The following is a 26,749-nucleotide window of genomic DNA, read 5'->3' as shown; positions in this document are numbered from 1 at the left end:
GTCAAAGAACATAATCAGGTTTAGGCGCTCTTGTTGAAACCTGTATAGCTGCAGAGATGAGGGGGAAAGCAGAAGGATCAGTCAGTTTAAGGATGGTGGTCTTTTGGTGCCGACTGTGGCACCTGCCACTTCTGCTGTATCTCACAGGACTCCTGCTATTTGGTAAGACTGAATACAATTTTATTAAAAATTACAAATATAAAGTCCGAATTTCTCTTAATTTAAATTCATGTAGGTAGGCTATTGTGTTCTCTTTCTGTCATTGACGACGTAAAGTTGTATTTTAAATGCTAACTCACCCCAAAATTAAAACGGTGTCATCATGTTGGCCCAATCAAACCTGCAAAATGTTAATAAACATAATCAAACTGCTGAACGATTTTCAGCGAACGACTGTCATGCTCCAAAACTGACAAAATAATTCCATAAAAGTTAAATAAGTGGGTTATGCGCCTTGTAAAATATATTCTGAAGCGAAACAATACCTTTCTGCCATTTAAGTGTTATTTACGTTAAGCATAATGTCGTAACAAAGTAAAATGTTTAAAGCAGAATAATCCCTGCCAGGGTCAGATTAGATCTCGACGCGAAGCTTCCTGAGTTGCAAGCGGTGAGGCCATACAAACGAACACGTGAAACAACACATGGATTTCACCAAATAAATAATTACCTGGGCGTGAAATACTCATTTGAGTTGGGCAAGATCATAAAATCTTGCCAGTTTATTATAAACTACATTCTCAAAAAGGGTACAAAAAAGCTGGCTCTGGGGCGGTACCCTTTTAAAAGCTAGGCTACACCTTTGTATTAACCCCCTAAAGGGTTACCTTAAAGATACACAGACCTATTAGTGCCTAAAGTGTACATATTAGTACATAAATTGTATATTAACAGTTACAGCCTACCTTATGAAAGAGTACTTTTTTTTTTCTCTGAGAGCTTAATCTGGAAACAAAACAATAGTTATGGCAACACTACACTATAAAAGGAAGACTTCAAATATGACAGTACCAAAACTACTAAGTAGGCTAATAGTACTAGCTACTAAAACATTTGTGTACAGTTGGTTTGTCACATAGCCTATCCTTGATATGTGCAGCTTCCCTTTTTATAGACCGTGATTAAACATTTCTACATCGTAAATCTAACGTTTTGTTACAATTTTTGTACACTTGTTACAGTGAAGTTGTACATTGAAGTGCTTCGTAATATTAATTAACAACATATATTTACTATATGATTATGGTTAAGATTAGGGTTTGGTTTAGGTTTATTAAATGCAATTATTCAATTTAGTGTTATAGTAAGTACATGTAATGTGTAACAAGAACACTGTGAAATAAATTGTTAACCAATTTTTTATAATTAATTTGTAATACTGTACTTTGTGTTATAGTTTTACCTTGGCATTACATTTCAGAAAACTAGTTAAAACTGTTTTGTGGATGTTTTTAAAAATAGCAAATTCTCTCTTCTGACCACAGTAATAAATATCTTGATTTTTTCTCTCCCTCTTTTGTAAAGTAATAGAAATGTGTATTTTCTAACTCTCTCTCTCTTGCTTCTGGTGTAAATGGGAATGCAATTTGCACACACATACACATTTGTAGTTCCCAGTCACCACTATAGAAGTTTACCCAGCTATGACACTTCTGCTTCTGAGAACCCTATGTGAAGAAGCGTCCATTCACCTACTTATACTATGCCCTAAAATTCTGTACTATTTTTGTGAAAAAAGGTGCATACTACTGACTTTTGATCTGCTAGTCGTGGGTCTTCATGTTGAGAACTTGTGTTTTTGCATAATGATGTATTTAGAAGCTAATGGCCAAATATCAGCAAGTTTGATATCAATTAATCATTACTCGTTAATTATTACCTTTATCTAAACCTCTCTGCTTAACTGTTGGTCTATAACTGCCTTTTTTCCTCTCCATGTTTGTAGATCTCAGTTACAGTTCTTGTGGGTAATTTATCTGTTAGAGTGTGCATGGGTGTGCATTTTGAATTTCCACCAGAAATATTAGAACATTCGTGAACGTTTGTAATACTCATTATATTTAGAACAGATAGTATGCAAATTGGGATGCAACAATGATCATCTTATGTGTACATGCAAACCTCAGTGGTTCCACCATTGGAGAAAATGACAAACGTGGATCACGTGTGCCTTGATAACCAATCAAATTATAGCAGCGGCATGAATTTCTGTCAGAGTTGCGTGACATGAAATGAAAGTTGTATGGGTTCACTCTAAAAATGTGGCAACAAGAGATGCAGTTCTGAGTTGTAATGACCTTTTGACTCCTGGGTTGGGTTAAATGTTTGACCCAAAATGCAGGGCTTTTTTTTTTTTTACTTTAAAAAACGTTTACTGTTAAAAATATCTACTGCTGGGTTAAAATGATAAAATGAACAGGCAACAGTAATAATAGAAAGCTGCAATTTATTGATAAACAACAACACCTAGAAATGGACAAAAATACAGGCAAAGGTAAACACAACATGTACATGAGCATGTGAGTGAGAAAAAGTGCAAACACAATGGCAAATGAAAGTGAAAAGTGAAATGTCTCTTCAAGGTTTGCATAATGATCTATTTCCTCTTTCCACACAGATCTGTGGAACGGTCACACAAAACTGATTTGCATTTATTTACATTGTCATAGTTTAAATATAATAATATATTAGGATGAATTTTATATTAGATGCCAATATTGCAGTATATTCATTTTATAAGGACTAAAAGACACCTTAAAATCAAAATGGACATCTCTTATTACTTTATGGAATGTTGCAGTATTTATTGTAAATTATTTATCAGTGCACATCACTGTGTTTTAAGGTCACATGCCCTTGTAATCTTTAATCAAAAGCGCTAATGTGCTTCCAATAACATCTCTTTTCTGATGACATGGTGTGAGGACTGGTGCGAGATCCACCAGTGTGGGAATCTGAATTTGGGGAATAAGAACTTTGTCTTAAACTGAACTGGGTAATCAGATTGAAGAGTTTGACTGAAGACTCAAAACTAATCTCCATATTCCAAAATTCTCCAAATTCAGATTAATATCAGAGTTTTTTACAATTTCTACACAATGCAATATTCTTTTTCATTGTAACATGGAGGACTAATCCATGTGGACCAACAGCATAAAACCAAAAGCGTAAACGTGAAAGCAAAGTGGGTAATCCACAACATGGCATGGAAATAACAACAACAACAACAACAACAAAACACTCATAACAGTCTAGATAAACAATATTTCACAAAGAGTGAGTGAGAAAACTATGTGGCCCAATTTGAACAACCAGGAAGTAATGTTACAGGAGCTAGATTAACAGTTTGATATTCTGAGAGGGCACCCATCTACAGTAGAAGGGGAACTTTGGGTCAAGATGTTACATCTATTACATCTATAGCATGGCATTAGCAAAGAAGTGCATTCGACTGAAGCTTGCCTGACCAATCTGAAATATTTGTCGGTTGTAGTCAGGGAGGTGCTGAAAAATGAGAAATACGGTTGGACACTTTCTGCTTTCCGAAGTAGCACTCATGTGGTGTTTACTTTCTTTAACATAGAGTAGACACATGTAATATTTGTTAAATAAAAGACTTTTGAACATGATAAGATATTTAAAGGTGTTTTTAAACAGATTTAGAAGAAACAAAGGTGTCAGAATAAACTCGTTGTCATAGTTTTCCTTTTTTTTTGGTGAACTATGCCTTTTAAGAGTGTGATTGAATAAGTTTTCATTGGCTTAAGGGCTAGTATAAAATGCCATCAATTTGTGATCTTTTTTAAATTACTGGTATACCTGTAAAGAATAAACTTATATAGGAATCAAAATATGCAACAACAAAAAAAGGAGCTCTCAATGAAACCTATATTAACTAGGTTTCAAAAGCAAAAGGATCGATCCGTTTCAGGATGGTAGACTTTGGTGCCAAATGTGGAACCTGCAACTATTGTTGTGTCTCATAGGACTCCTGCAGTGGGGACTGAACTGAATCACAAATATAAACCTTGAAATATTTTCTCTGAGGATATATAAGTTTTGTGACAATATGTAATTTTCTCACCCTGATGTTGACTCAAATCCAATGTGAAAAGCAAAAGGGTAGCAAACATTCAAGCTGAACTTTTCCATACAATGAATGTGAATGGTGATTACAATCACAACTGTAAGGCTTCAAAAATGACTATAGCTTATAATACCAAAATGTTCCATACAAGTGGTTTATACTACTTGTGAAATATAGCTTTTGAAGCCTTGTGACATTTAAGGGTTATTAACTAAAAAATAACAGCTGTAGCTTAAATTTTTTGCTTAAATCTTATTTCCACATACTCAACCTTGCTCTGTCATGACAAGACAAGAAGGAACTAATACCGTCACGCAAATATTATTTGGCTTCAGAAGATTTGGAATAGCACATATAGTGCAGGAGCTATATTTTTTGGAGGCCGATGTCTCCAGTTGCCATTCACTTTATTGTATGGAAAAGAGAAGTGTGAATAAAAAAAAAATGTAAAAAGTCATATGTGTTTGGAACATTAGGGTGAATTTGCCTGTCTTGCCTCTTTCCACACAGATCTGTGCAGTGGTCAGATTCAGGTCCAGATACAGAAAGGTCCTCTGTATAGAGTGAAAGGATATCCCATCTCCATATCCTGTAATGTTACAGGGTTTACAGGCCCATCTAACCGGGATTTTCAGTTCCTTGTCAAGAAATCGAACATTATAAATATGATCAGTACCAGTGACCCAGACTTTGCCTATGGGATGTTCTCCGGTAGAGTAAGAAATAAAGAGATTGAGATTCAAAGGCTGTCAGGATCTTCAGTTCTCTTGATGATCAAAAATTTGGTGGAGAATGATGCAGGTGATTTGCTCTGTGAGACCCTACACACAGGTGGTGCGTATTACGGAGATTATGATGATGAAACCAAGCTTAATGGTAAGATATTTATTTATTTTGAGGGTTTTGGTGATTAATGGGATGATTTTGCTTTTTGAGATTATTGAAAGAGAAATCCATCATTTAACATCCGTTCACATTCCCATGTATCCCAAAAGAAGGTGATCAGCTATAAGCAATATTTATATTAAACACTACTGTATCATTCAATAGTCACTGATATAATGTCAGTTGATATCAGTTTTCTAGGTGTTAGTATTGGCATTGAAAGATGCATATAGGTCAATCACTTTTTTTTTTAAACTTTGTTAATACATTTTCAATGACAAAAAAGGGGGGGGGAAACTGTTTTATCCACAGTGATTGCAGACACTCTGGAGGCATCATACTCTGGCTCTCCTTCTCAGAGCTTGTCTGAAGGTGATCCTCTTCAGCTTGAGTGCCAAGTCTCCAGCCAGACTTTTCAACATACTCATCTGTCAGTCACCTGGTTTCTCCATGGTGAACAAGATGAAAACCCTCGGCCAATCATTACTCTGGACAAAGATCTGACTGTAAAGCCAGGATCTGGATTTGAGGATCGCTATCTTGCTGGTCTTATCAGCATGGATAAGATGGAGGACACAGCCTACAGACTGAAGATGCCTCAAGTGCAGCAGTCAGACCAGGGGAAGTTCTTCTGCAAAGCCATTGAATGGATCCAAGACCCAGACCGTTCCTGGACACAGATTGCCCACAAAACCACCACAGCATGCAATGTGGAGATTAAACGAATCGGTGAGATTCATGTTTTGTAATTTAAACCAGAGGTTTTCAACAGATTTTTACTTCAGGAAACAGATTTTACACCTATAGTGTCTGGGAAAAGCAAAGTTTAATGTACGAAAGTAACAATAATATCCTTACAGTCAAATGTTGATATTTAGTCCCATTTGTTTACTTTTCTAAGTATCTCTTAAATTGTAATAGTTTCATGCGCTTTTCAGTCAATAACTCACAGCAGAGAGAAAAAAACCCAAAAACAATTATTGAACCCATGTGTTAATGCATTCTGTGTCATATTTTCTGTTATCTAGAGTAGTTTGTAAATGATTTTGAGGATGAAGGCAGGTCACACAGCCTGCCCATGATGACATTTCTAGCTTCTACCAAATGACAGATACATTTGTAGAATAATAATGTACAACAGATGTCAGATGTAACTATGTAGGTCAGAACCTGGTGTAATGCCTGAGTGTGTATGAGTACAGTCATATACAGGAAGTTGTGTAAGAGAACCTGTTTGATCTCATGCTCTTTCCTGTGTCTCAAAAGTGGTCCCTGGTGAAGGTTCATTCAGTGTTTATCTGAAGGCTTCAAAGGGGCCACTACAGGAGGGAGACGCACTGGACATTCGTTGCAGTGTGAATGCACAGAACCGTCCTGGTCATTTCTTCTCGGTGACTTGGCTGAAGAACCAGCAGAAAGTGGCCCAGATCGGATCTTCTGGGATGCTCACTATCTTTGACAGCTACAAGGAGAGAGAGAATGCAGCAGAGATGAGAGCAGTGAAAACCAGTCAGATGGACTACCTGCTGACCATCCGTTCGGCTCGGGCTGAGGACCAGGGCCAATACCAGTGTGAAGTATGGCAGGAAAACATGAATGAAGATGGCACCTTCAAAAAAATACAAAAACAAATATCCAGTTCAGAGACTGTGAGCATCACGGCTAAAGGTAATTAACGAGACAATTGTTCCTCCTATACAGTCATTGTGCTGTTTGTTCAAAGTTAAGTATGGAGAAGATAGCTAAACCTTATTATGAGTGACAATAACAGTGATGCTTGCCTTGAAATAATAGGCATTGGTTTGCATTCTTTTCTGTAAATAATCTAGTCAGTTTTCACAACAAAAATGCTTGCATTGAGACACTGACATTGGGTGTTTTTTTCTTTCTGCCTGTCTGGTCAGAGAGTGATCTGGCAGTGGTCATGGTGATGAAGGATGCAGTGACTGAGGGAGATGTACTACGGGTCACCTGCTCAGTGTCGGGGTTCAAAGGTCCTTTATCCGTGTCATGGCAACACAAGAAAGACTCGGGGGTTTCCTTCAGTGATGTCATTAGTCTGACCCATGAGGGAGTAATGAAAGATGTTGGGGCAAGATATCAGAGCAGAAATGTTCAAACACTTCATTCTCCAGCTGGAAACGTTACTCTGGAGATTGGTCCATCTGCAACATCTGACAGCGGCGACTATAAGTGCATTGTGTCTGAATGGACAGTACAGAGCAATGGCGAGATGAAGAAAGCCAACACCCAATCTCAGCAAAAAGCCATTTTAGTTAATTCTGTTGGTAAGATTACTATATAATCACTCAATATTCTCAGTAACAGAGAAAACTGTCAAGACATTCAGCCAAAAATTCTTTGTCATTACTCTGCTCAAATTTGTACTGTTACTGCTATTAGAGTTTAAATAATCACTGCAGACATTTCTTTTCAGAATCTCAAATGAAGGTGAGCTTGAAAAGTCGTACAACAAATGTACCTATAGATTCTCCAGTAGTACTGCTATGCACGGTCAGAGGGCCTAAAGTGTCTTTGGCTGTACGCTGGATGTTTCAGCCCCGCAATTCAACTGTTCAAACAAATATTTTATCCATACGCCACACTGGAGAAATCGCCCGGAGAGCAGATCAGAGAAACTATCAGCTGTCCATTCAAGCACTGCCGACAGAAACTCGTTTCATTCTCATGGTGCCGAGAGTCAGCAAGCAACAAGAAGGACAGTACCAGTGTCAAGTTGATGCCTATCAAAAGGATGTACAGAAAGCCTTGAAGAACTCCAACCCATTGGCGGTGACTGTACAAAAACCTGGTAAATACAGTCTTTTATTCAAAGTGTATTATGTTAAAATGTCGAATATTTTGACATACTATACTCTTTATACTCAGTACCATATCCCCAAAAACTGCTAAACTTACCTCTAACCCAACCTGGTCACATTTTATTTTATTCGTATTTGTCCTTGTTACATATAATTGCACAAACAAGTACTGTGTAATACTAATTTACAACATGAATTTACATTAGGCTAGGGTTAGGGTTTGATTTAGTGTAATAATCACTTGTAATAATGCATAATTCACTGTTCTTACTGTTATTAGTAAATACACAGTTCCAGAGACTTTACTATTGTTATAAAATGCTATAAAAATAGTGATAAAGAATGAGCAGGTGTGTGCGAAATTTTGATATTTGGTACACATGAGAGAAAATTGTGATTTTGAAAATTGATACCAGGTCTATCAAAATGACAACTAATTGGAAACTAAACTATGGCACCACAAACAAACAAATTAACATTAATGTGACACACACAATGCTAACATACATACCTATAGACTACTACAATAGAGATTCTAAACACTAAAATGTGCATATGTTCTTCATATGTTTATGTTTTTTTATAAAGCATTTAGATAACTGTAGTATATTGAATATCACTCTGTCTCTCAGTCAGCAAGATGAACCTGTACTCACCCACATCTCGTCTGGAAACCACTGTCAACACTGATGCTAAGCTTGAATGCTCAGTCATGAGGACAACCACAAATACATCTCGTTTCATGATAACATGGATGTTTGGGTCCCAGATGCTCTTAACTATGGACCTATATGCTGTTGTCAAGTTTGGACCTGCAGCCGGCCTAGAGATGGACCAGAGGATCCGTATGGAAATAAGACAGAAACAGAACTTCCAGCTGACTATCCACCAGGTCAGAACATCTGACAGTGGACAATATCATTGTGAGGTAGAAGAGTGGCTTCAGGATCCTCTTGGTGACTGGTATTCCCTAAAGAAAATTTCTGTTTCAACAGAACTTGTTGTCAAAGAGAAAGGTAAGGATATTTTATTTCACTGAAATGGTCTTTTCATTGAACCATAGTATTCTAAACACAAAGTTGTTTTACAATGATTAAAATACAGTTTTTGTTGTTTTTTTCTGTTTTAAACCTTGCTTTTCTTTAATCAATGGTCAATGACAAATATACGAGTGTCCAAGAGAAAGAAAATGAACAGTCTTCCAAATTTATTTAAAATGCATGTGCCAAATTATTAGAAATGGTCTAGCATGGAAACGAGGAAACGAGGATGCTACCCATCACTACAGTTACAGATGGGTATTTAATAGCCCAGAATCTGCTAACGTGATATCTTTATTGTCAAACTCTTATAACAGTTGTCTACACACATAGAATCAGCAAGTTAAGGACAGGTTACACTTCTACACCTGATACTTTCCATCTGATTGTATTAAACTCTGATATTGCTGATAATGGAAGCTTCCAGTGCAAGGAGTTAAGGAATACCAGCTTGATTGTGAGGGCTAGCGGGAACAAATGGAATATGTCCAAACAGGCTTAACTTTTGGTCATGCTTACAACATGAATCTGTCTGGTTGTAGGTTGGAAAGTCCAGTTTTAAAATATAATGTCGGCCTACCAGCACAGCCTTTAGCTCATTTGTCCCCCTTTTAAAATCATTTATATTTTCTACTGGTGGATCTCCATTAAACAGTCTGTGTAAATACATCTAAATATACCACTTCAGATGCAGCTTCTGTGCAACATCTACAGTGCCAAGATGTTTTTGGTGATACTGATATCGTTTGATTGGTAACAGCCCTGTAGTGTTTAATTAATCTAATTGCATTTATTGAAAAAACAAAAAAGTAAGAATTTACATGAAAGGGATGCATACAGAAATGCTGCTGAAAATCAATTTACGGCAAATATTGCCCCTTAATGAAAAAGTTTATTTCTGTTACATCTTAAAGGTTTGGGATTAGTTTTCATTTTTTTTATCCATGTTTCACTGAATCCTGCAGTGTCATCCTTTCTGGTATTGTAGAAATGGTCACCCTAGTCATGGTTAGAAGTATTGGTAATACATTCATTCATGTTATCCACTTCTAGTCTCTTAGTACAGATTACAGAGTCTCATTAATGACCTACCAAACACTGTCACATTGTTCTTGCTTATGACTATCAACATATGACATTTTTTTAAAGGTGACAGTGTATTCTGTTCACAAAAAACTTGTTTGACCTTTGGTGTTGTTTAATTTAAACAGAAATTAAACTGCATGTTCAGAAGGAGAACCGAACGTTCAACATTACCAATCAACAGACTGCATTCACCTTTGACTGTGTCATTGAATCACAATCCAGTGATAAGTCTGCCTTTGAGGTCACCTGGTTCAAGGTTCAGGAAGAAGGACCAGTCACCATATTCACTGCCAGGCGTGACGGCACTTTACACAGTGCAATTAGCGATAAAAATCTTTTGTTTGGACGACCACTTGCCACACACTATAAACTGACTGTGCCACAGATCAACCCCACTGATATGGGACAATACTACTGTCAGGTTGAGGAGTGGCTTCTATCTGCTAACACCTGGAAGAAATTTGCTTCAGATAAATCTGGAGAGCTCTCCATCTATGTTCACACTGAAGGTAAGATGCTCTAAGCATTTTGAACAATTTTAATAATGTCCACTAGACTTTAGTCACTAAATTAGCCTGCTCACATACCTTCAACCACACAGTAACCATGATTTCACAAAGTAGGACATGTTCCTGGAACTACATCCCTAACAGCCAATCCAATTTTAGGGTGAGGTTTAGAGCAAATTTTTGGATCAGGCATAGAGGCCTGTATACCATCCATAACCTCAAATTTTAAGAGTAGGTTAAGGTTAGGTTAAATATGTCCATCTCATGTTTTTTTTTGCACCCGCACCAGTTAAAAAAAAGAGTCAGCGGCTATTTGCACTCAGTGTAAATAGCGATAGATACTATTTACAATAAGTGCAAATAGCAATGGATTATATTTACACCAAGTGAAAATAGCAGTATGTTTTAAAGATATGCTATTTACACTAAGTGCAAATAGCTATAGATTCTATTTACACTATGTTAAAATAGCAAGATTGTCTGCTGTTTATACTACTTATTGCAAATAGTGGCAATTATCTGCACCTCAGTATTGCCGAACATTATAAAACAGTACTCAATAATAACGTATTGAGTGCAAATTATAGTTTTAATTCAAATTATTAAATGCATGCCACCTTATTGGGACAATAAAGCCCTCCCTACACCTACCCTAACCCTACCCGATACTCTTATTTTCAAATTTTTGATTATTTCCTTTTTATTTAAAATAAATGCCATTCTGATGCAGTATGAGATTTGAAAAGGGCTCGAACTCGGGTCGATCGTGTCAAAAAGCATTTGTCTTACCACCTACGCCAATGAAACTGATGCTGAAGCAGCATCTTTTTTTTAGTGTTGACTAACTCAATCATACGTTAGTGGGCGGAGTTAGTGTAAATAGCCTTTGCCAACAAGACGGGCTGTTTGCACTTAGTGTTATATACATACTATTTTGCCACATAATGTACATATCTGCACATTGCTGCTTTATTAATCCAACCAAGCCTTGACTCAACTGCCAAATATGTAAAAAGTACAGATATAGATTTCTGATTAGGTGGTTTATCTAAGGGGTCCCCTGCATCTATTTGCTGTTTCCGGAGTGCATTTTAGTTACATCTGTCTTATCGGGATAATTAATGTGTGATATATAAACAAACAAACAAACAATCAAAATCAATATCAAACATAAATCAAATGCATATACAAAACAAAGAATGTTATTTTATAACAGTAAAAGATCTTTTCCTTTCCAGAGAGCAAAAATCTAACATTTGATTTGTTTCCTCAGGTGATTCTGGAAAACAGATAGACCCATTGGGAATAACATTGGCAATCGCTATTCCTCTGATTTGTTTTCTTGTATTGGTCATAATATTGTTGTTGAGAAAGGGCCACAAGAAGAAATCTGAACTGAAGAAGAAGAAAGACTGTCTGTGGGCTGAGAAAAAAGGCCTCACTCCTGTACCTACTTGCGATTAGATGGTTGTTTAAATGGTTCATAATCAGATTGCAGTTACTTTTTTAGCAATTATATGATTACATACATTCACACAGTAATCATTTCACTTTTAAGAAACTTGGAAAAATATTACTTTACAGTAATGCCAACAGATTTGAGTTTGATATGGCCTAGACTTTTATTGGCATCAGATTTGTACACTATGTAAATAAATTTGCCATCCGATTTTGACGTTGGCTCTGTTGTCTTTGTGTTTATGAATGTTTGTTCATGTAATGTTTAAAGTCACAATATAATGGAAGTAACAAGAGGTGTCAGTGGGGACCAGCAAATGTTTGGTTACACATACAGTATTCTCCAAAATACCTTCTTTTGTGTTAAACAGAAGAAATAATCTCATACAGATTTGGAACAATTTAACGTTGAGTGTACTATCCCTTTAACAGCTGGGGTTGAGCAGTGTGACTGGATAAACCAGATCGTTATTTAAATATGAATGACATACCTTTTCCTTCTAGGAGGTTTGGGTGTGGCAACAACTTACAATAATGCAGTCATAGGTAAAACTGTCACAGGCCTGTCTACTTAATAGCCTACCCATTCATGTTTGAATTAAAGTTTCAGACTCACAAAGGCACATAAGCCACTCGCTGTTAGAGTCTCACTACAGATTCCCTGAAGGTGGGTGGGTGGACCGGTTACCTGGAACAGCTGAGATAAATACGAAAGTGAAAGAAAATGAAAAAACTCTGGGAAGTATTTCATCTTTTCGTCTGTGTAGTATTATCAAGATTCAGTAAGTAATGTTTATAATTGACCGTAGTTTTTTACATCGTATTGCAAATGATTTTGAAAGTTGAGTTCTTTTCAATAAGCTGTTCTAATCATAATGGGTTGCATAACAAGTGCTTCCTCAAGCGCTTCAGAACATGTCCAGGTTAAGCAAACAATGAATTAAGACTATATCCACAAATCAATTTCTTTGTTGAAGTAACCTAATATTAAAGACGAGGCTGAAGTTGCAGCCAAAATTTTATTTAGGACCTGTTAGGAAACAAGCTAATACTCTATAGAATTGAGGTTATCGTTTTCACTGTAAAAATCTTGTGTTGTTAACTTTTAGATGTTTTCGATGAGTATGTTAAGTTGTTTAACATTGCACCATGATCTTTCACTTTATAAATGCTATTCAGATGCTGTAACTTCTATCATCTATGTTGAGAATGGGACGAGTGTGACTTTAAATCCACATATACAAGGAAATCCTGAAGACATTTTGTGGACATTTAATGGAAACAAGGTGGCTGAACATGATTTGACTGAATTTCTAGAGTATGGACAATTCATAGGAAGATCAGGGATTGAAACCATTTCTGGGAAGCTCACTGTTCATCGCATGAACAGCCAGGACAGTGGTATTTATATGTCTGCAATACAGATTGATGGAACGCTGCAAAATTCTTTAAATGAAGTTCAAGTTATTGGTAAGTGACTTTTTGCAATTGAGAATGAAAAAAGATACCAATATTGTTGGTTGGTACTGATTTAATGTTAGCCTGGCTAGCATATCCATATAATCATGTTGCTCGCCATTAAAGCACAACTGGTGAAGCTGGATAACCAAGACAATCCTGCTGGTTAAACTAGTTATGGACACCAGCATACCAAATGCTGTACTAACTATGCTGGTTTTTCAAGAGCCTGAGATGCTGCCATATTCTGATGAAGAATGTAATGAATCACATTGTGATGGTATAAACATGGTTTAAACAATAAAAGTATTTCTAGACTTTCCAAGACATCACTTATTTAACCAATACAAAATAAGCAACAACAATAATAATACTAAATAATAGTATTATTACTACTGCTACTACTACTAATAATAATAATACCATCAAACTGGACTTCTATGTATGACAAAAGAATGCAACAAAACATAATGTTTTTATTTTATTTACGCTAACTAAATATCATTAACCACAATTAAATCCAGCATGTCTACTAATTGGTATGTTTCATACATTTCAGCATATTGTAGCCATGCGATTTAGCTAATTTAGCTAGTGTTTTTATAAAAAAGGTATAGTATTACTTTATAGTACTACTTACATAGCAACTTCAAATCCAGTATTCTCCATGTTCCCCTCAGATGCTGTGCAGGAGCCTAATGTGACCTGTATACTGAACAATAATAGAGAATCAAAAACACTGTTTTGTTCAGTTTCATCTCAGTTCCCAACAACATATGAATGGACTGGATCAAATTCAGTACAACAATCCGGGCAAGAGCTTCATATCAGCAAGGAGCAGAAGCCTGATTCAGTCTTTATTTGCATTGTGAAAAATGAAGTTAGCCAAAAGAGCACCAGATTCGCTTTGAAAGACTGTCCGACAGGTCTATTTCATGCACATTACAATAACTGCTGGCTGAAGTACAGTGTTTATGATGAATCTGGGTTACAATTATTTATTGTTATGTTTCTTGTAATTAGATATACCACAACCAGATGAGAATATCATTCTACCAGTTATATTACCCATTATTGGTGCTATTATCGTGGTGATCGCAATGGCTGTTGTCATTTATTTCATTTGCCAAAGAAGAAACAGGGGTAAGACATATAGGCATTCATAACCCCAAAATATGTTTATGATATGGCTTTCAGTTTCCCATTTGTGCAATAATAATGGCTTAGTTTTCTCCAATTAGATTCAAGGAGATCTGGAGTTAAACGTGAGTGTTTAATTTGTGCTCTTTGATTTGCATCATAATTGATGTGCTACAAATGTAATGCGTCATGTAAATGATCTTCTGTTGTTGTTGTTTAGCTGAAAATGACATACTGTACAACAAAGTTTGATAGTATGTTTGAAAGTTTAAAGTTTAAAAGTATGTTTGTTTATTTTCACAACTTTGGAGTTTTGAATCTTGAGTGTTGATACGTGTGCAGGTCTGGTAGATATGCAGCACATATACAGTATATAGGCATTTGCCATTTTTATTTGTTAATGGCTTTCTGTGCTTTAAATGTGACCCTACAGTCAGTGGTGTCCGTTTACTAAAAGCTCTGCCAAGCTTAGAAGACACAACAAAATAATGAAAAACTTTGTGAGCAGTTGGTTTGAAAACCATAAAACGTAATAAATACCTCTGTAAAACACTGCCCTTCATTATTTGCCAACAATGGCTATCATCCACTCTTAGATTATTTACTCTTTACTACTAGATAACATTTGTTTGCACAAAAAATTGGTACCTCAGCTAATTCTGATATTCATATTAAATATACATAATACAATCTATAATTAATTATTTGGCATTACCAGGCACCCAAGGAGAGCTGTCTGTGTCTTTGCTTGTATTAACCATGAAGTGGGTCTCAATCATTTAATTTGATTTTTTTTTTTTTTTTTTATAGGTGAAGATGTTAACCAGGCCCTCAGAAAAAATCATGTTTCAAAGGACAATGAAGGACAGAACATAAATGAAGATGTAAATGAGTCTGGAAACAATGAAGAAACAGAAAGGATGGTTAATTGTGAATTTTGTAAGTACAAAGTAGTAAGCAAGAGTGTGCAGTTTTGGATTAAAAATATGGTTGACAAGTATGGAACTTTAAAATAAATATACATGGCATGCACAAGGGATGTAAAGCAAAAAGAGTTTTCAAATACCAAATGGGTCTGTGAAAATATTTTTGCCCCTGTAGTTTCTAATTCCTAAATCTATGATCTATCTAAATCTTTATCAGATGGTCTTACCCGTAACACATTTACCAGGCAAGGGCAGCTGTCTGTGTCTTTGCATGTATTAACCACAAACTGGGCCTCATTTCATTTTGTGATTTGAATTTTTAAAGATGAAGATGTTAACCAGGCTATCAAAAACAATTATGATGCACAGAACAATGAAAAGCAGGACATAAACGAAGATGCAGATATGTCTGAGAAAATTGAAGAAGCAGAAAGGATGGATGATAATGAAATTGGTAAGTGACAAGTTCTGAGCAACAACGTGCAGTTTGGGGTTTATATACATGGTTGATAAGTCTGGAACTTTAAACAAAATATACATGGCATGCACAAGGGCTATAAAGCAAAAAAAAAAAAAAAAAAAAAACCAAGGCAAATTATTCTACCAGGTTTTGACAGCACGGCAGCAGCACTCTATTTAGTGGTCTCCTTTTCTGCAGTGCATTTAAGGCATCTCTATAAATGATTTCTTGACTTGGACTTGTAAGTGACCATACACTAATGACACATAGCAATATGCTAATTATTTAATTTTTTCAGAAAATGTTAGTTTAAATGTTCAACATGTACAAGTATTTTGAGTTTATCACCCCACAAAATTTATTCGAGTTGCTACTTTTTTCCAGCAAATGATTCTGAACAGAGAAATAACAGTGAGGATGGAGGGAATAAAGAACAAGAAATGACTGATTCTGAAAATATAATCAAGGAAACGGATTTAGATGGAACTTCTAAAGCTCTCAGTGAGAAGCCTGATCCATCTGATCAGAGAAGTGAATCAGGTAAGAATGTTTTAAAGATTCTAACTGGATGCCACAAATCTAACTGTATACCCTACTGGTACATAGCACAGGTTAATTGCATTTTAATATATATATTTTTTCATAAACGTTATACATTTAGTTTTAAAGAAACAAAACTCAAATAATGCAAACATTTGTCATTTTTAACAGTAAAACAGAGTGAAAAATAAGCAATTTTCCCTCTTTAGTTTCTTCTGTACTTAACAGAAACAAACTTGTGAAACTGGAGCTATGTTTTGTAAACAAACAATTTGTGTTCTAGGCGAAGACCTTCACAATTATGAAGATGAGCAGCAGGAAATTACAGAAGCCCAAGACCTCACTGGACCAGCACAAGACAGTACTAGCAGCGAGTAGCAAGTTAAATGAAAAGCACTGAGAAGCAGGGACACATAAATAACAGTAACGCTTTAAAATAAGGTTCATTTGCTACATTTACATTTAGTCATTTAGCAGATGCTTTTAACCAAAGCGACTTACAAATGAGGACAATGGAAGCAATCAAAATCAACAAAAGAGCAATGATGTGCAAGTGCTACACTGTAAACAAATTTGACTGTAAATTCACAGTAAATTACTGGCTACTACTTGCATTACTTTCACAGTAAGTTACTATTATTTTTTACAGTAAATAATTGTGAAATGACAGCTATATACTGCGACTTCACAGCAGTTATTCCATACTGTGATTTAGCAGTATGCTCCTGTATTTAGCTGTGAAGTCACAGTTAATGGCATCAGATTACTGCAATTTAGCAGTATTCTGCTGTAGAATTACATTGTAAACTGTAATAGTAATGCAATTCAGTAGCCAGTATTGAGTTTTTAATTTACTATAAAATTTATTGTTAATTCAAAACTTTTAATTTAAAATTTACTTTTAATTTATTATAAGATACTGTAATTTTTACATTTTATTTGTTATCCCATTCAATAACCTAGATCACTGGAAAGATATGTTCAATTCAAATAAATACAAAAACAAATCAATTGTACGCATTTATTATGCAGTTTAATAAATTGTCTAAACTTTCCAGCAAAGAGGTTCAGACGGTCATGCTTCTCTCCATTGAACCAGGACACACTACAGAACAAATTCAGTGATCATCTTACTGCATGACTACATCAAGCTTAACACAAAGCCAGAGTTGAATTTGTCCATTTTGGCGTTGGAATATTGCTTACACACTAGATTGACATCCATTCAAAGTCAATGAGTTTCCTGATCAGTGTACAGACTTGCTGGTTGATATGTCCTCTCTGTCGTCTCTGGATTGATGCCCAAGAAGAACCTATAAACAAAAAGGCAGAGAGGAATGCAATAGGTGTCACTTCCCAGTCACCACATTCAGTGTGTCTGCTGTTGCAGTACAGACCAAAAAGTTACAGAACAAGGTGATATTAACCCTAACCATTTAAATAACTGCAGCTTAAAAAACATTTCCATCACAAACACACATTCAAGAACAGTCCTGCAACAAAGTAAATACGTGTGATTTATCAAGTCAGAGCATTTGCACACAACTGTGTACCTCACTTTATATGCACTGTTTGCAGAGGATGGTATTAAAAAGCATCCTCTTAAAAACAGCTTCCTCTCTGGTCTCCACACCACTTGTTTGAGGGGGAGAAGGGGGTCATCACCACGTCGCTGCTGTGGTCCTGCGCAACTCGCAAAATCCCAACACATCCAAACAGATATACTGTTACCTACTGTTTAGGGGTGACCCCGAATAGTCGACGATTCAATGCTTTGATAGGAGGAGCCTGATTCGAATCCCAATCTCGCAGTCGAATAGTCGCAGAGGTGTTATGATCATGCGTGTTTGGCTATATGGGGGTGCTCAAATGTCTTGATTTCACATAGAACTACTGGTTTTCTCCCAATAAGTTAATATACAGCCTATTACGATAATGCTGTAAATAAGAATCTGAAAAGGAGGAAGCTTTAAATAAATATTTTAACGTGCGTGAATAAATCCAACCATCCCTATAGATTTAAGTTTCCCTTTCCATAATCCGTGTCCGGCAGAGGATCTTGGCAGCAGGGATTTAAATCTTTTACAACACTCAAACTGACACAGGCAGAATGACAGACTGGATTTTTCCGATCAGGTAGGGTACAAGTGATTTCAGCTGGTTTATATACACTAAACAAAATTATAAAAGCAACAATTTTTTTTTCCCCTCTTTTTTCATGAGCTAAACTCAAAGATCTAAGACTTTTTCTATGTACACAAAAGGCCTATTTCTCTCAAATATTGTTCACAAATCTGTCTAAATCTGTGTTAGTGAGCACTTCTCCTTTGCCGAGATAATCCATCCACCTCACAGGTGTGGCATATCAAGATGCTGATTAGACAGCATGATTAAGGCCCAGCAGAGGTTGTACTTCCTTTGCCAGCTAATGGATGTCCACCATGGATGTATACTTACTTGCACATACTCGTAACGTAGGTCTTTATGTCACGCAGAGTTGCGCTCAAAGGGAACCCTATAGACCGGTTTCATCCGCATCTTTTGGCGCCGGAGAACTCAGTCTATTGTGGCCAAGCTGACATCATCAATGCTCTCAAAGTTGACATTATCGGCAATGACTTTGTCTCTGATCTCCCGGAGTCCGATGAGGTTCTCACGAACCATATCCACAATGAGGGTTTATTGTGCCTCTGTAAATATGGCAACCCTCCCACCTCTATGTGGCATTCTTTCAACTCTAAAGAAAGAAACAAGTGTTGTCAATTGACATGTTTTACAATACAGTAGCAACTGATTTGAAACCAATAGACTACTTTCACAGGCTTGTAAAATTGTATTGTGACAAAGAAAGCAATAGAGTACAATACCTGTTGTGTTGTCTGAATGCCCTGATAATGGTGGCCACGGTGAACCTACTCAGGTTTGGGTGGACTCTTAGTCCTGCTTCAGCCATTGTCATGCCATGGACAATGCTCGCATCTCGTCCGTAATGATGGTGCGAGGTTGATTTGCTCTCATCCTGGACCTTCTCCTCTCCCTTGTTGGCCTCCTCCTCTTCCTTGTTGGCCTGCTCCTCTCCCTTCTCTGATTTGAACTCCTCTTCCTCGTTGGCCTGCTCCTCTTCTTCCATGGCCAGCTCTTCTCCCTCCTCTGACTCGAATTCCTCTTCCCCTGACTCTGCCTTCATCCATTGTGTTTGTTTGGAATCTTCAACAAACTGTGCACTCTGAACTTGCTTTTATACATGTGGTCACAGCATTAGCAACAAGTGTCTTCAATTTTGAGTCGTTGTGTGTAATGAATGACGCCAGGTGTGTTCATTGTGTTCAAATATTGCGGACTGTGTCAAGCATTTTGCATCACATGAGCTTTCATTTGAGAATTTGAGCAGAGTTCTTTTGCAACTTGTGTTTCAGCAAGAAAAATGTGTTAAGATTTATGAGAACGGAGGATTGTGTTTTGTGAATTATGTCTTCATGTGAAATGTGTTTATGATATTGGAAAATGATGGCTAGATTTAGTAAACGTGTTTAGAAAACTGGTCATTTGGTTTAGAGGATTGGCTTTTGTGTTTTAGCATTTGAGAAAAACTGTAATAGTGCAAGTCAGCTACTCCACAACAGCCCCAGTGGCCTAATGGATAAGGAACTGGCCTCCTAAACCAGGGCTTGTGTGTTTGAGTCCCATCCGTTGTGACTAACATCTATACATGCCTAAGCCCCCCCTAAAAAGTGAAATTGTGCACAGCGTTGGAGTCAAAACCAACAGCCACTTAGTGCTCTTTTAGCAGGCGTTAATGTAGAAGACTCTATCTGATTTTTTTTAATGGCCACCTAAATGAGAGAAAGAATTAATAGGGCAAGTCAGATACTCCACAACAGCCCCAGTGGCCTAATGGATAAGAAACTGGCTTTGTCCACCTGTCCCATCAGGTGTGACTTATGGCAGAGTGGCGCAGCGGAAGCGTGCTGGGCCCATAACCCAGAGGTCGATGGATCGAAACCATCCTCTGCTAAGAGATTTTAACTTCTCTTGAGAGTGGTGCAGCGGAAGCGTGATGAGTCCATAACCCAGAGGTCGAGTGGTTGAAACCATTCTCTGCTAAGAGATTTTAACATCTATAAATGCCTAACCCCCCCAAAAAAGTGATTAATAGTAATAATAATCCACAACAGCCCCAGTGGCCTAATGGATAAGGCACTGGCCTCCTAAGCCAGGGATTGTGGGCTCGAGTCCCATCTGGGGTGGCTTACAACAGAGTGGCGCAGCGGAAGCGTGCTGAGTCCATAACCCAGAGGTCGATGGATTGAAACCATCCTCTGCTAAGAGGTTTTAACTTCTATACAAATCAAATCACTTTTATTGTCACATCACCACAGCACATGTGCCTTCGTGAGTGAAATTCTTGAGAGCGTGCTCCAGACACTGCAGAAACAATTTACATATAGACATTACCATACATACGTACAGACTTATACAGATGACAATGTGTAATATACACATACATATACTCAGTACACACAGTGTACTATTAGACAGACATACAGTTACCGATACACATTATACACAGTATGTAGTACACATTCTACGTTATATACACACAGTAATATGCGAAGATGCAGCAGATTATATATAACCGGATGTGCAGATGTCATGGATGTGCATTGGATGGTATCCAGTGCTGGCAAAAAGATTGTTGTATTTGTGCAGTAGTGTACTGGTAGTCCAGTTTGAACTGTATGGAATTAAAGTGCAGTGCGTGGTATATTGTAAAGTGGGAGTGTGCTGTAGGGTGTATTAATTTCGACTGTTCATTAGCCTGATAGCCTGAGGAAAAAAGCTATCCCTCAGTCGGCTAGTGCGGGATCGGATGCTGCGGAGACGTCTTCCTGAGGGCAGCAGAGAGAGCAGTCTGTGGGACGGGTGGCTGGAGTCATTGATGATCCTCCGGGCTTTCTTTATACACCGCCTGGTGTAGATGTCCTGGAGGGAGGGAAGCTCACCTCCAACAATGTGACGGGCAGTTCGCACGACCCTTTGCAGAGCTTTGCGGTTGCCAGCAGTGCTGTTTCCAAACCAGGCGGTGATGCAGCCGGTCAGGATGCTCTCCACAGTGCAGGTGTAGAATGATCTGAGGATGCTGGGGCTCATTCCAAACTTCCTCAGCCGTCTCAGGAAGAAGAGGCGTTGGTGTGTCTTCTTCAGCACTGCATCTGTGTGAGCGGACCATGTGAGATCCTCAGTGATGTGAATCCACCACCAGCTCCTTGGTCTTGTCGATGTTGAGTGAGAGGTGGTTCTCTTGACACCATTTAGTCAGGGTTCTCACCTCCTCTCTGTAGGCCGTCTCATCGTTGTCAGTGATCAGGCCTATCACCGTTGTGTCGTCAGCATATTTGACGATGACGTTGGAGCTGTGTGTTGCTGTACAGTCATGTGTGTACAGGGAGTACAGGAGTGGGCTGAGGACGCAGCCCTGAGGAGCACCAGTGTTGAGGGTCAGCGGGGATGAAGTGTTGTTGCCCATTCTGACCACCTGACATCTGCCTGTCAGGAAGTCCAGGATCCAGCTGCACAGAGATCCGTTTAGTCCCAGAGTCTGGAGCTTCTCAACCAGTGTGGCAGGCACTATAGTATTGAATGCTGAGCTGTAGTCCACAAACAGCATTCTCACATAGGTGTTCTTATTTTCCAGGTGGGAGAGAGCAGTGTGCAGGGTGAAAGCAATAGCATCGTCTGTGGAACGGTTTCTGCGATATGCAAATTGTAGGGGATCCAGTGAGTCAGGCAGCACAGAGCAGATGTAATCTCTGATGAGTTTCTCAAAGCACTTGCTGAAGATGGGTGTCAGAGCAATGGGCCTCCAGTCATTCAAGCATTTTATTTTTCTTTGGAATGGGCACAATGGTGGATTTTTTGAAGCATGCGGGAACCACAGACAGAGAGAGGGAAAGGTTAAAAATGTCTGTGAAAACCCCGGCCAGTTGGAATGCGCATGCTCGGAGCACACGGCCTGGGATGCCATCGGGACCCACAGCCTTGCGGATGTTCACCCGTCGGAAGGATCGGGTTACATCTGCGACAGAAAAGGAAAGTGCGCTCGCCTCTTCTGCTACAGCCGCGGGAGCGCGCTCTGTGTGGGCGGTGTTGTGAGCCTCGAAACGAGCATAAAACTGATTAAGTTCGTCCGGTACAGAGGCGGCAATGTTCACAGTAGCTGGTTTATTCCCTCTGAAATCTGTGATGTTATTGATACCCTGCCACATGCTTCTTGCGTTGTTGGATTTGAATTGTTCTTCAACTTTGTTTTTGTATTGTCGTTTGGCAGCTTTGATTGATTTCCTGAGATCGTAACTGGCTTGTTTGTGATCGTCAGAGTTTCCGGATTTAAAGGCAGATGTCCGCGCTGACAAGGCTGCTCGGACATCGCTGTTAATCCACGGTTTTTGGTTGGGGTAGATGCGGATTGTTTTTGTCGGTACTACATCCTCTACACACTTCCTGATGAAACACGTTACAGTATCTGAGTACGCCTCTATGTCGTCATCAGACGCTGCCCGGAACATGTCCCAGTCCACGTGATCAAAACAGTCCTGTAGTATAGCGTCTGATTGGTCCGACCAGCATTGAATTGTCCTGAGGGCGGGTGCTTCTCGTTTCAGTTTCTGCCTATAAGCAGGCAGGAGCAGAACGGAAGAGTGATCCGATTTGCCAAAAGGTGGGCGGGGGAGCGATTTGTAGGCGTCCCGGAATGGAGAGTAGCAGTGATCAAGTACACGATCACCACGCGTGTTGATGGTGATGTGTTGAAAGTATTTTGGAGCTATTGCTCTGAAGTTGGCTTTGTTGAAGTCCCCCGTAACAATAAACGCCGCGTCTGGGTACGCGGTTTCCTGCTCGCTTATATTCCCATACAGTTCCTTGAGTGCCTGGTCTGTGTTGGCTTGAGGGGGAATGTAAACAGCTGTGATTATGATCGCTGTAAATTCCCTCAGTAGCCAGAATGGTCGACACAGAAGCATATGAAATTCCAGATCAGGGGAGCAGGAGGATTTAATAGAGTGTAGGTTCCTTTCATCACACCACGAGTTGTTGATAAAGAAACAGACGCCCCCGCCTCTGCTTTTCCCTGTGAGCTCTTTCGTTCTGTCCGAGCGGTGCACGGAGAACCCCGTAAGCTCGATGGCTGAGTCTGGAACCACTGCAGACATCCAGGTTTCTGTGAGGCAAATAATGCAGCAGTCCCTTGTTTCCCGTTGGTATGAGATGCGTGCCCGCAGTTCACAGAGTTTGTTGTCCAGTGACTGAACGTCAGCCAACAAAATAGTTGGGAGAGGAGGTCGGAGGGGACGGCGTCTGAGTCTGACAAGGACGCCGGCTCTCTTCCCCCTTTTCCGGCGGCGTTTCTTCGGTCGCGATCGTGCAGCCCAGACAAAGGGCTCTGATGCGGTGTCTGTAAACAAGGCGCCGGCGTTCAGGAACTCAAAGTCCGGTTTGCGTTGCGCGACGAAGGAACCAATGTTTAAAAGCGTGTGTCTATCATAGACAGTTATACTGACAACATCTAACACGTGAAACAACAAAATAACAAATAAAACATAAGAAACATAAGAAAAACTGCAGAGTTTTCTTGGAGCTCGCAACACGGCTGCCATGCTCGGCGCCATCTTGGTCCATCATACCATATTTTATACATGCCTAACCCCTTATACATGCCTAACCCCTTATACATGCCTAACCCCCCCAAAAAAGGGACAACTTGCACAGCTTTTGAATGATAATTTACAGCCACTTAGTGCTCTTTTAATAGGCGTTCATCTAGAAGACTCTATCTGATTTTTTTTAATGGCTACCTAAATGAGAGAAAAAATTAATAGGGCAAGTCACCCACTCCACAACAGCCCCAGTGGCCTAATGGATAAGGCACTGGCCTCCTAAGCCAAGAATTGTGTGTTTGAGTCCCATCTGTTGTGCCTAACAGCAGAGTGGCGCAGCGGAAGCGTGCTGGGCCCATAACCCAGAGCTCGATGGATCGAAACCATCCTCTGCTAAGAGGTTTTAACTTCTATAAATGCATAATCCCCTCCAAAAAGTGGAATTGTGCACTGCGTATGAGTGAAAACCTACAGCTACGTGGTGCTCTTTTAGCAGGCGTTCATCTAGAAGACTCTATCTGATTTTTTTTAATGGCTACCTAAATGAGAGAAAGAATTAATAGGGCAAGTCAGCCACTCCAAAACAGCCCCAGTGGCCTAATGGATAAGGCACTGGCCTCCTAAGCTAGGGATTGTGGGTTCGAGTCCCATCTGGGGTGGCTTACAACAGAGTGGTGCAGCGGAAGCGTGCCGAGTCCATAACCCAGAAGTCGAATGTTTGAAACCATTCTCTGCTAAGAGATTTTAACATCTATAAATGCCTAACCCCCCCAAAAAAGTGACAATTTGCACAGCGTTTGAATGATAATTTACAGCCATTTAGTGCTCTTTTAATAGGCGTTCATCTAGAAGAGTCTATCTGATTTTTTTTAATGGCTACCTAAATGAGAGAAAGAATTAATAGGGCAAGTCAGCCACTCCACAACAGCCCCATTGGCCTAATGGATAAGGGACTGGCCTCCTAAGCCAAGGATTGTGTGTTTGAGTCCCATCTGTTGTGACTAACAGCAGAGTGGCGCAGCGGAAGCGTGCTGGGCCCATAACCCAGAGGTCGATGGATCGAAACCATCCTCTGCTAAGAGGTTTTAACTTCTATACATGCCAAATCCCCTCCAAAAAGTGAAATTGTGCACAGCGTGTGAGTAAAAACCTACAGCTACGTGGTGCTCTTTCAATAGGCGTTCATCTAGAAGACTATCTGATTTTTTTAATGGCTACCTAAATGAGAGAAAGAATTAATAGGGCAAGTCACCCACTCCACAACAGCCCCAGTGGCCTAATGGATAAGGCACTGGCCTCCTAAGCCAGGGATTGTGGGTTCGAGTCCCATCTGGGGTGGCTTACAACAGAGTGGCGCAGCGGAAGCGTGCTGAGTCCATAACCAAGAGGTCCAATGGTTGAAACCATTCTCTGCTAAAAGATTTTAACATCTATAAATGCCTAACCTCCCCAAAAAAGTAACAATTTGCACAGCGTTTGAATGATAATTTACAGCCATTTAGTGCTCTTTTAATAGGCGTTCATCTAGAAGACTCTATCTGATTTTTTTTAATGGCTACCTAAATGAGAGAAAGAATTAATAGGGCAAGTCAGCCACTCCACAAAAGCCCCAGTGGCCTAATGGATAAGGCACTGGCCTCCTAAGCCAGGGATTGTGTGTTTGAGTCCCATCTGTTGTGCCTAACAGCAGAGTGGCGCAGCGGAAGCGTGCTGGGCCCATGACCCAGAGGTCGATGGATCGAAACCATCCTCTGCTAAGAGGTTTTAACTTCTATACATGCCAAATCCCCTCCAAAAAGTGAACTTGTGCACAGCGTGTGAGTAAAAACCTACAGCTACGTGGTGCTCTTTCAATAGGCGTTCATCTAGAAGACTCTATCTGATTTTTTTTAATGGCCACCTAAATGAGAGAAAGAATTAATAGGGCAAGTCAGCTACTCCAAAGCATCCCCAGTGGCCTAATGGATAAGGCACTGGCCTCCTAAGCCAGGGATTGTGGGTTCGAGTCCCATCTGGGGTGGCTTACAACAGAGTGGTGCAGCGGAAGCGTGCTGATTCCATAACCCAGAGGTCGATGGATCGAAACCATCCTCTGCTAAGAGGTTTTAACTTCTATACATGCCAAATCCCCTCCAAAAAGTGAAATTGTGCACAGCGTGTGAGTAAAAATCTACAGCTACGTGGTGCTCTTTCAATAGGCGTTCATCTAGAAGACTCTATCTGATTTTTTTTAATGGCCACCTAAATAAGAGAAAGAATTAACAGGGCAAGTCAGCTACTCCAAAGCAGCCCCAGTGGCCTAATGGATAAGGCACTGGCCTCCTAAGCCAGGGATTGTGTGTTTGAGTCCCATCTGTTGTGCCTAACAGCAGAGTGGCGCAGCGGAAGCGTGCTGGGCCCATAACCCAGAGGTCGATGGATCGAAACCATCCTCTGCTAAGAGGTTTTAATCTCAATGCATGCCTAACCCCCCCAAAAAAGTGACAATTTGCACAGCGTTTGAATGATAATTTACAGCCATTTAGTGCTCTTTTAATAGGCGATCATCTAGAAGACTCTTTCTGATTTTTTTTAATGGCTACCTAAATGAGAGAAAGAATTAATAGGGCAAGTCACCCACTCCACAACAGCCCCAGTGGCCTAATGGATAAGGCACTGGCCTCCTAAGCCAGGGATTGTGTGT

At 39.2% G+C, this 26,749-nt stretch overlaps 2 protein-coding genes across 2 annotated transcripts; both read left to right on the top strand.

The window, feature by feature from the left end:
* Nucleotides 1–50: 50 nt before the first annotated feature.
* LOC306877475 (immunoglobulin superfamily member 2-like) lies at nucleotides 51–12,669 on the top strand. Its single transcript, XM_079429241.1, has 9 exons — nucleotides 51–162; nucleotides 4,598–4,963; nucleotides 5,285–5,701; nucleotides 6,239–6,640; nucleotides 6,877–7,260; nucleotides 7,410–7,784; nucleotides 8,427–8,810; nucleotides 10,046–10,429; nucleotides 11,703–12,669. Exons 1-9 carry the CDS (start codon nucleotides 57–59, stop codon nucleotides 11,891–11,893), a joined length of 3,009 nt encoding a protein of 1,002 aa, XP_079285367.1. The 5' UTR covers nucleotides 51–56; the 3' UTR covers nucleotides 11,894–12,669.
* LOC306877476 (uncharacterized protein) lies at nucleotides 12,403–17,470 on the top strand. Its single transcript, XM_079429242.1, has 9 exons — nucleotides 12,403–12,669; nucleotides 13,067–13,357; nucleotides 14,026–14,271; nucleotides 14,369–14,488; nucleotides 14,587–14,610; nucleotides 15,296–15,424; nucleotides 15,737–15,865; nucleotides 16,256–16,411; nucleotides 16,695–17,470. Exons 1-9 carry the CDS (start codon nucleotides 12,612–12,614, stop codon nucleotides 16,787–16,789), a joined length of 1,248 nt encoding a protein of 415 aa, XP_079285368.1. The 5' UTR covers nucleotides 12,403–12,611; the 3' UTR covers nucleotides 16,790–17,470.
* The last annotated feature ends 9,279 nt before the right edge of the window (nucleotides 17,471–26,749 follow it).

The sequence above is a fragment of the Barbus barbus genome (assembly GCF_936440315.1).
Source record: "Barbus barbus genome assembly, chromosome: 11".
NCBI classification, from domain to species: Eukaryota; Metazoa; Chordata; class Actinopteri; order Cypriniformes; family Cyprinidae; genus Barbus; species Barbus barbus.
Note: the sequence above shows the minus strand (reverse complement) of the source record. Positions and strands in the feature narration are given on the sequence as shown.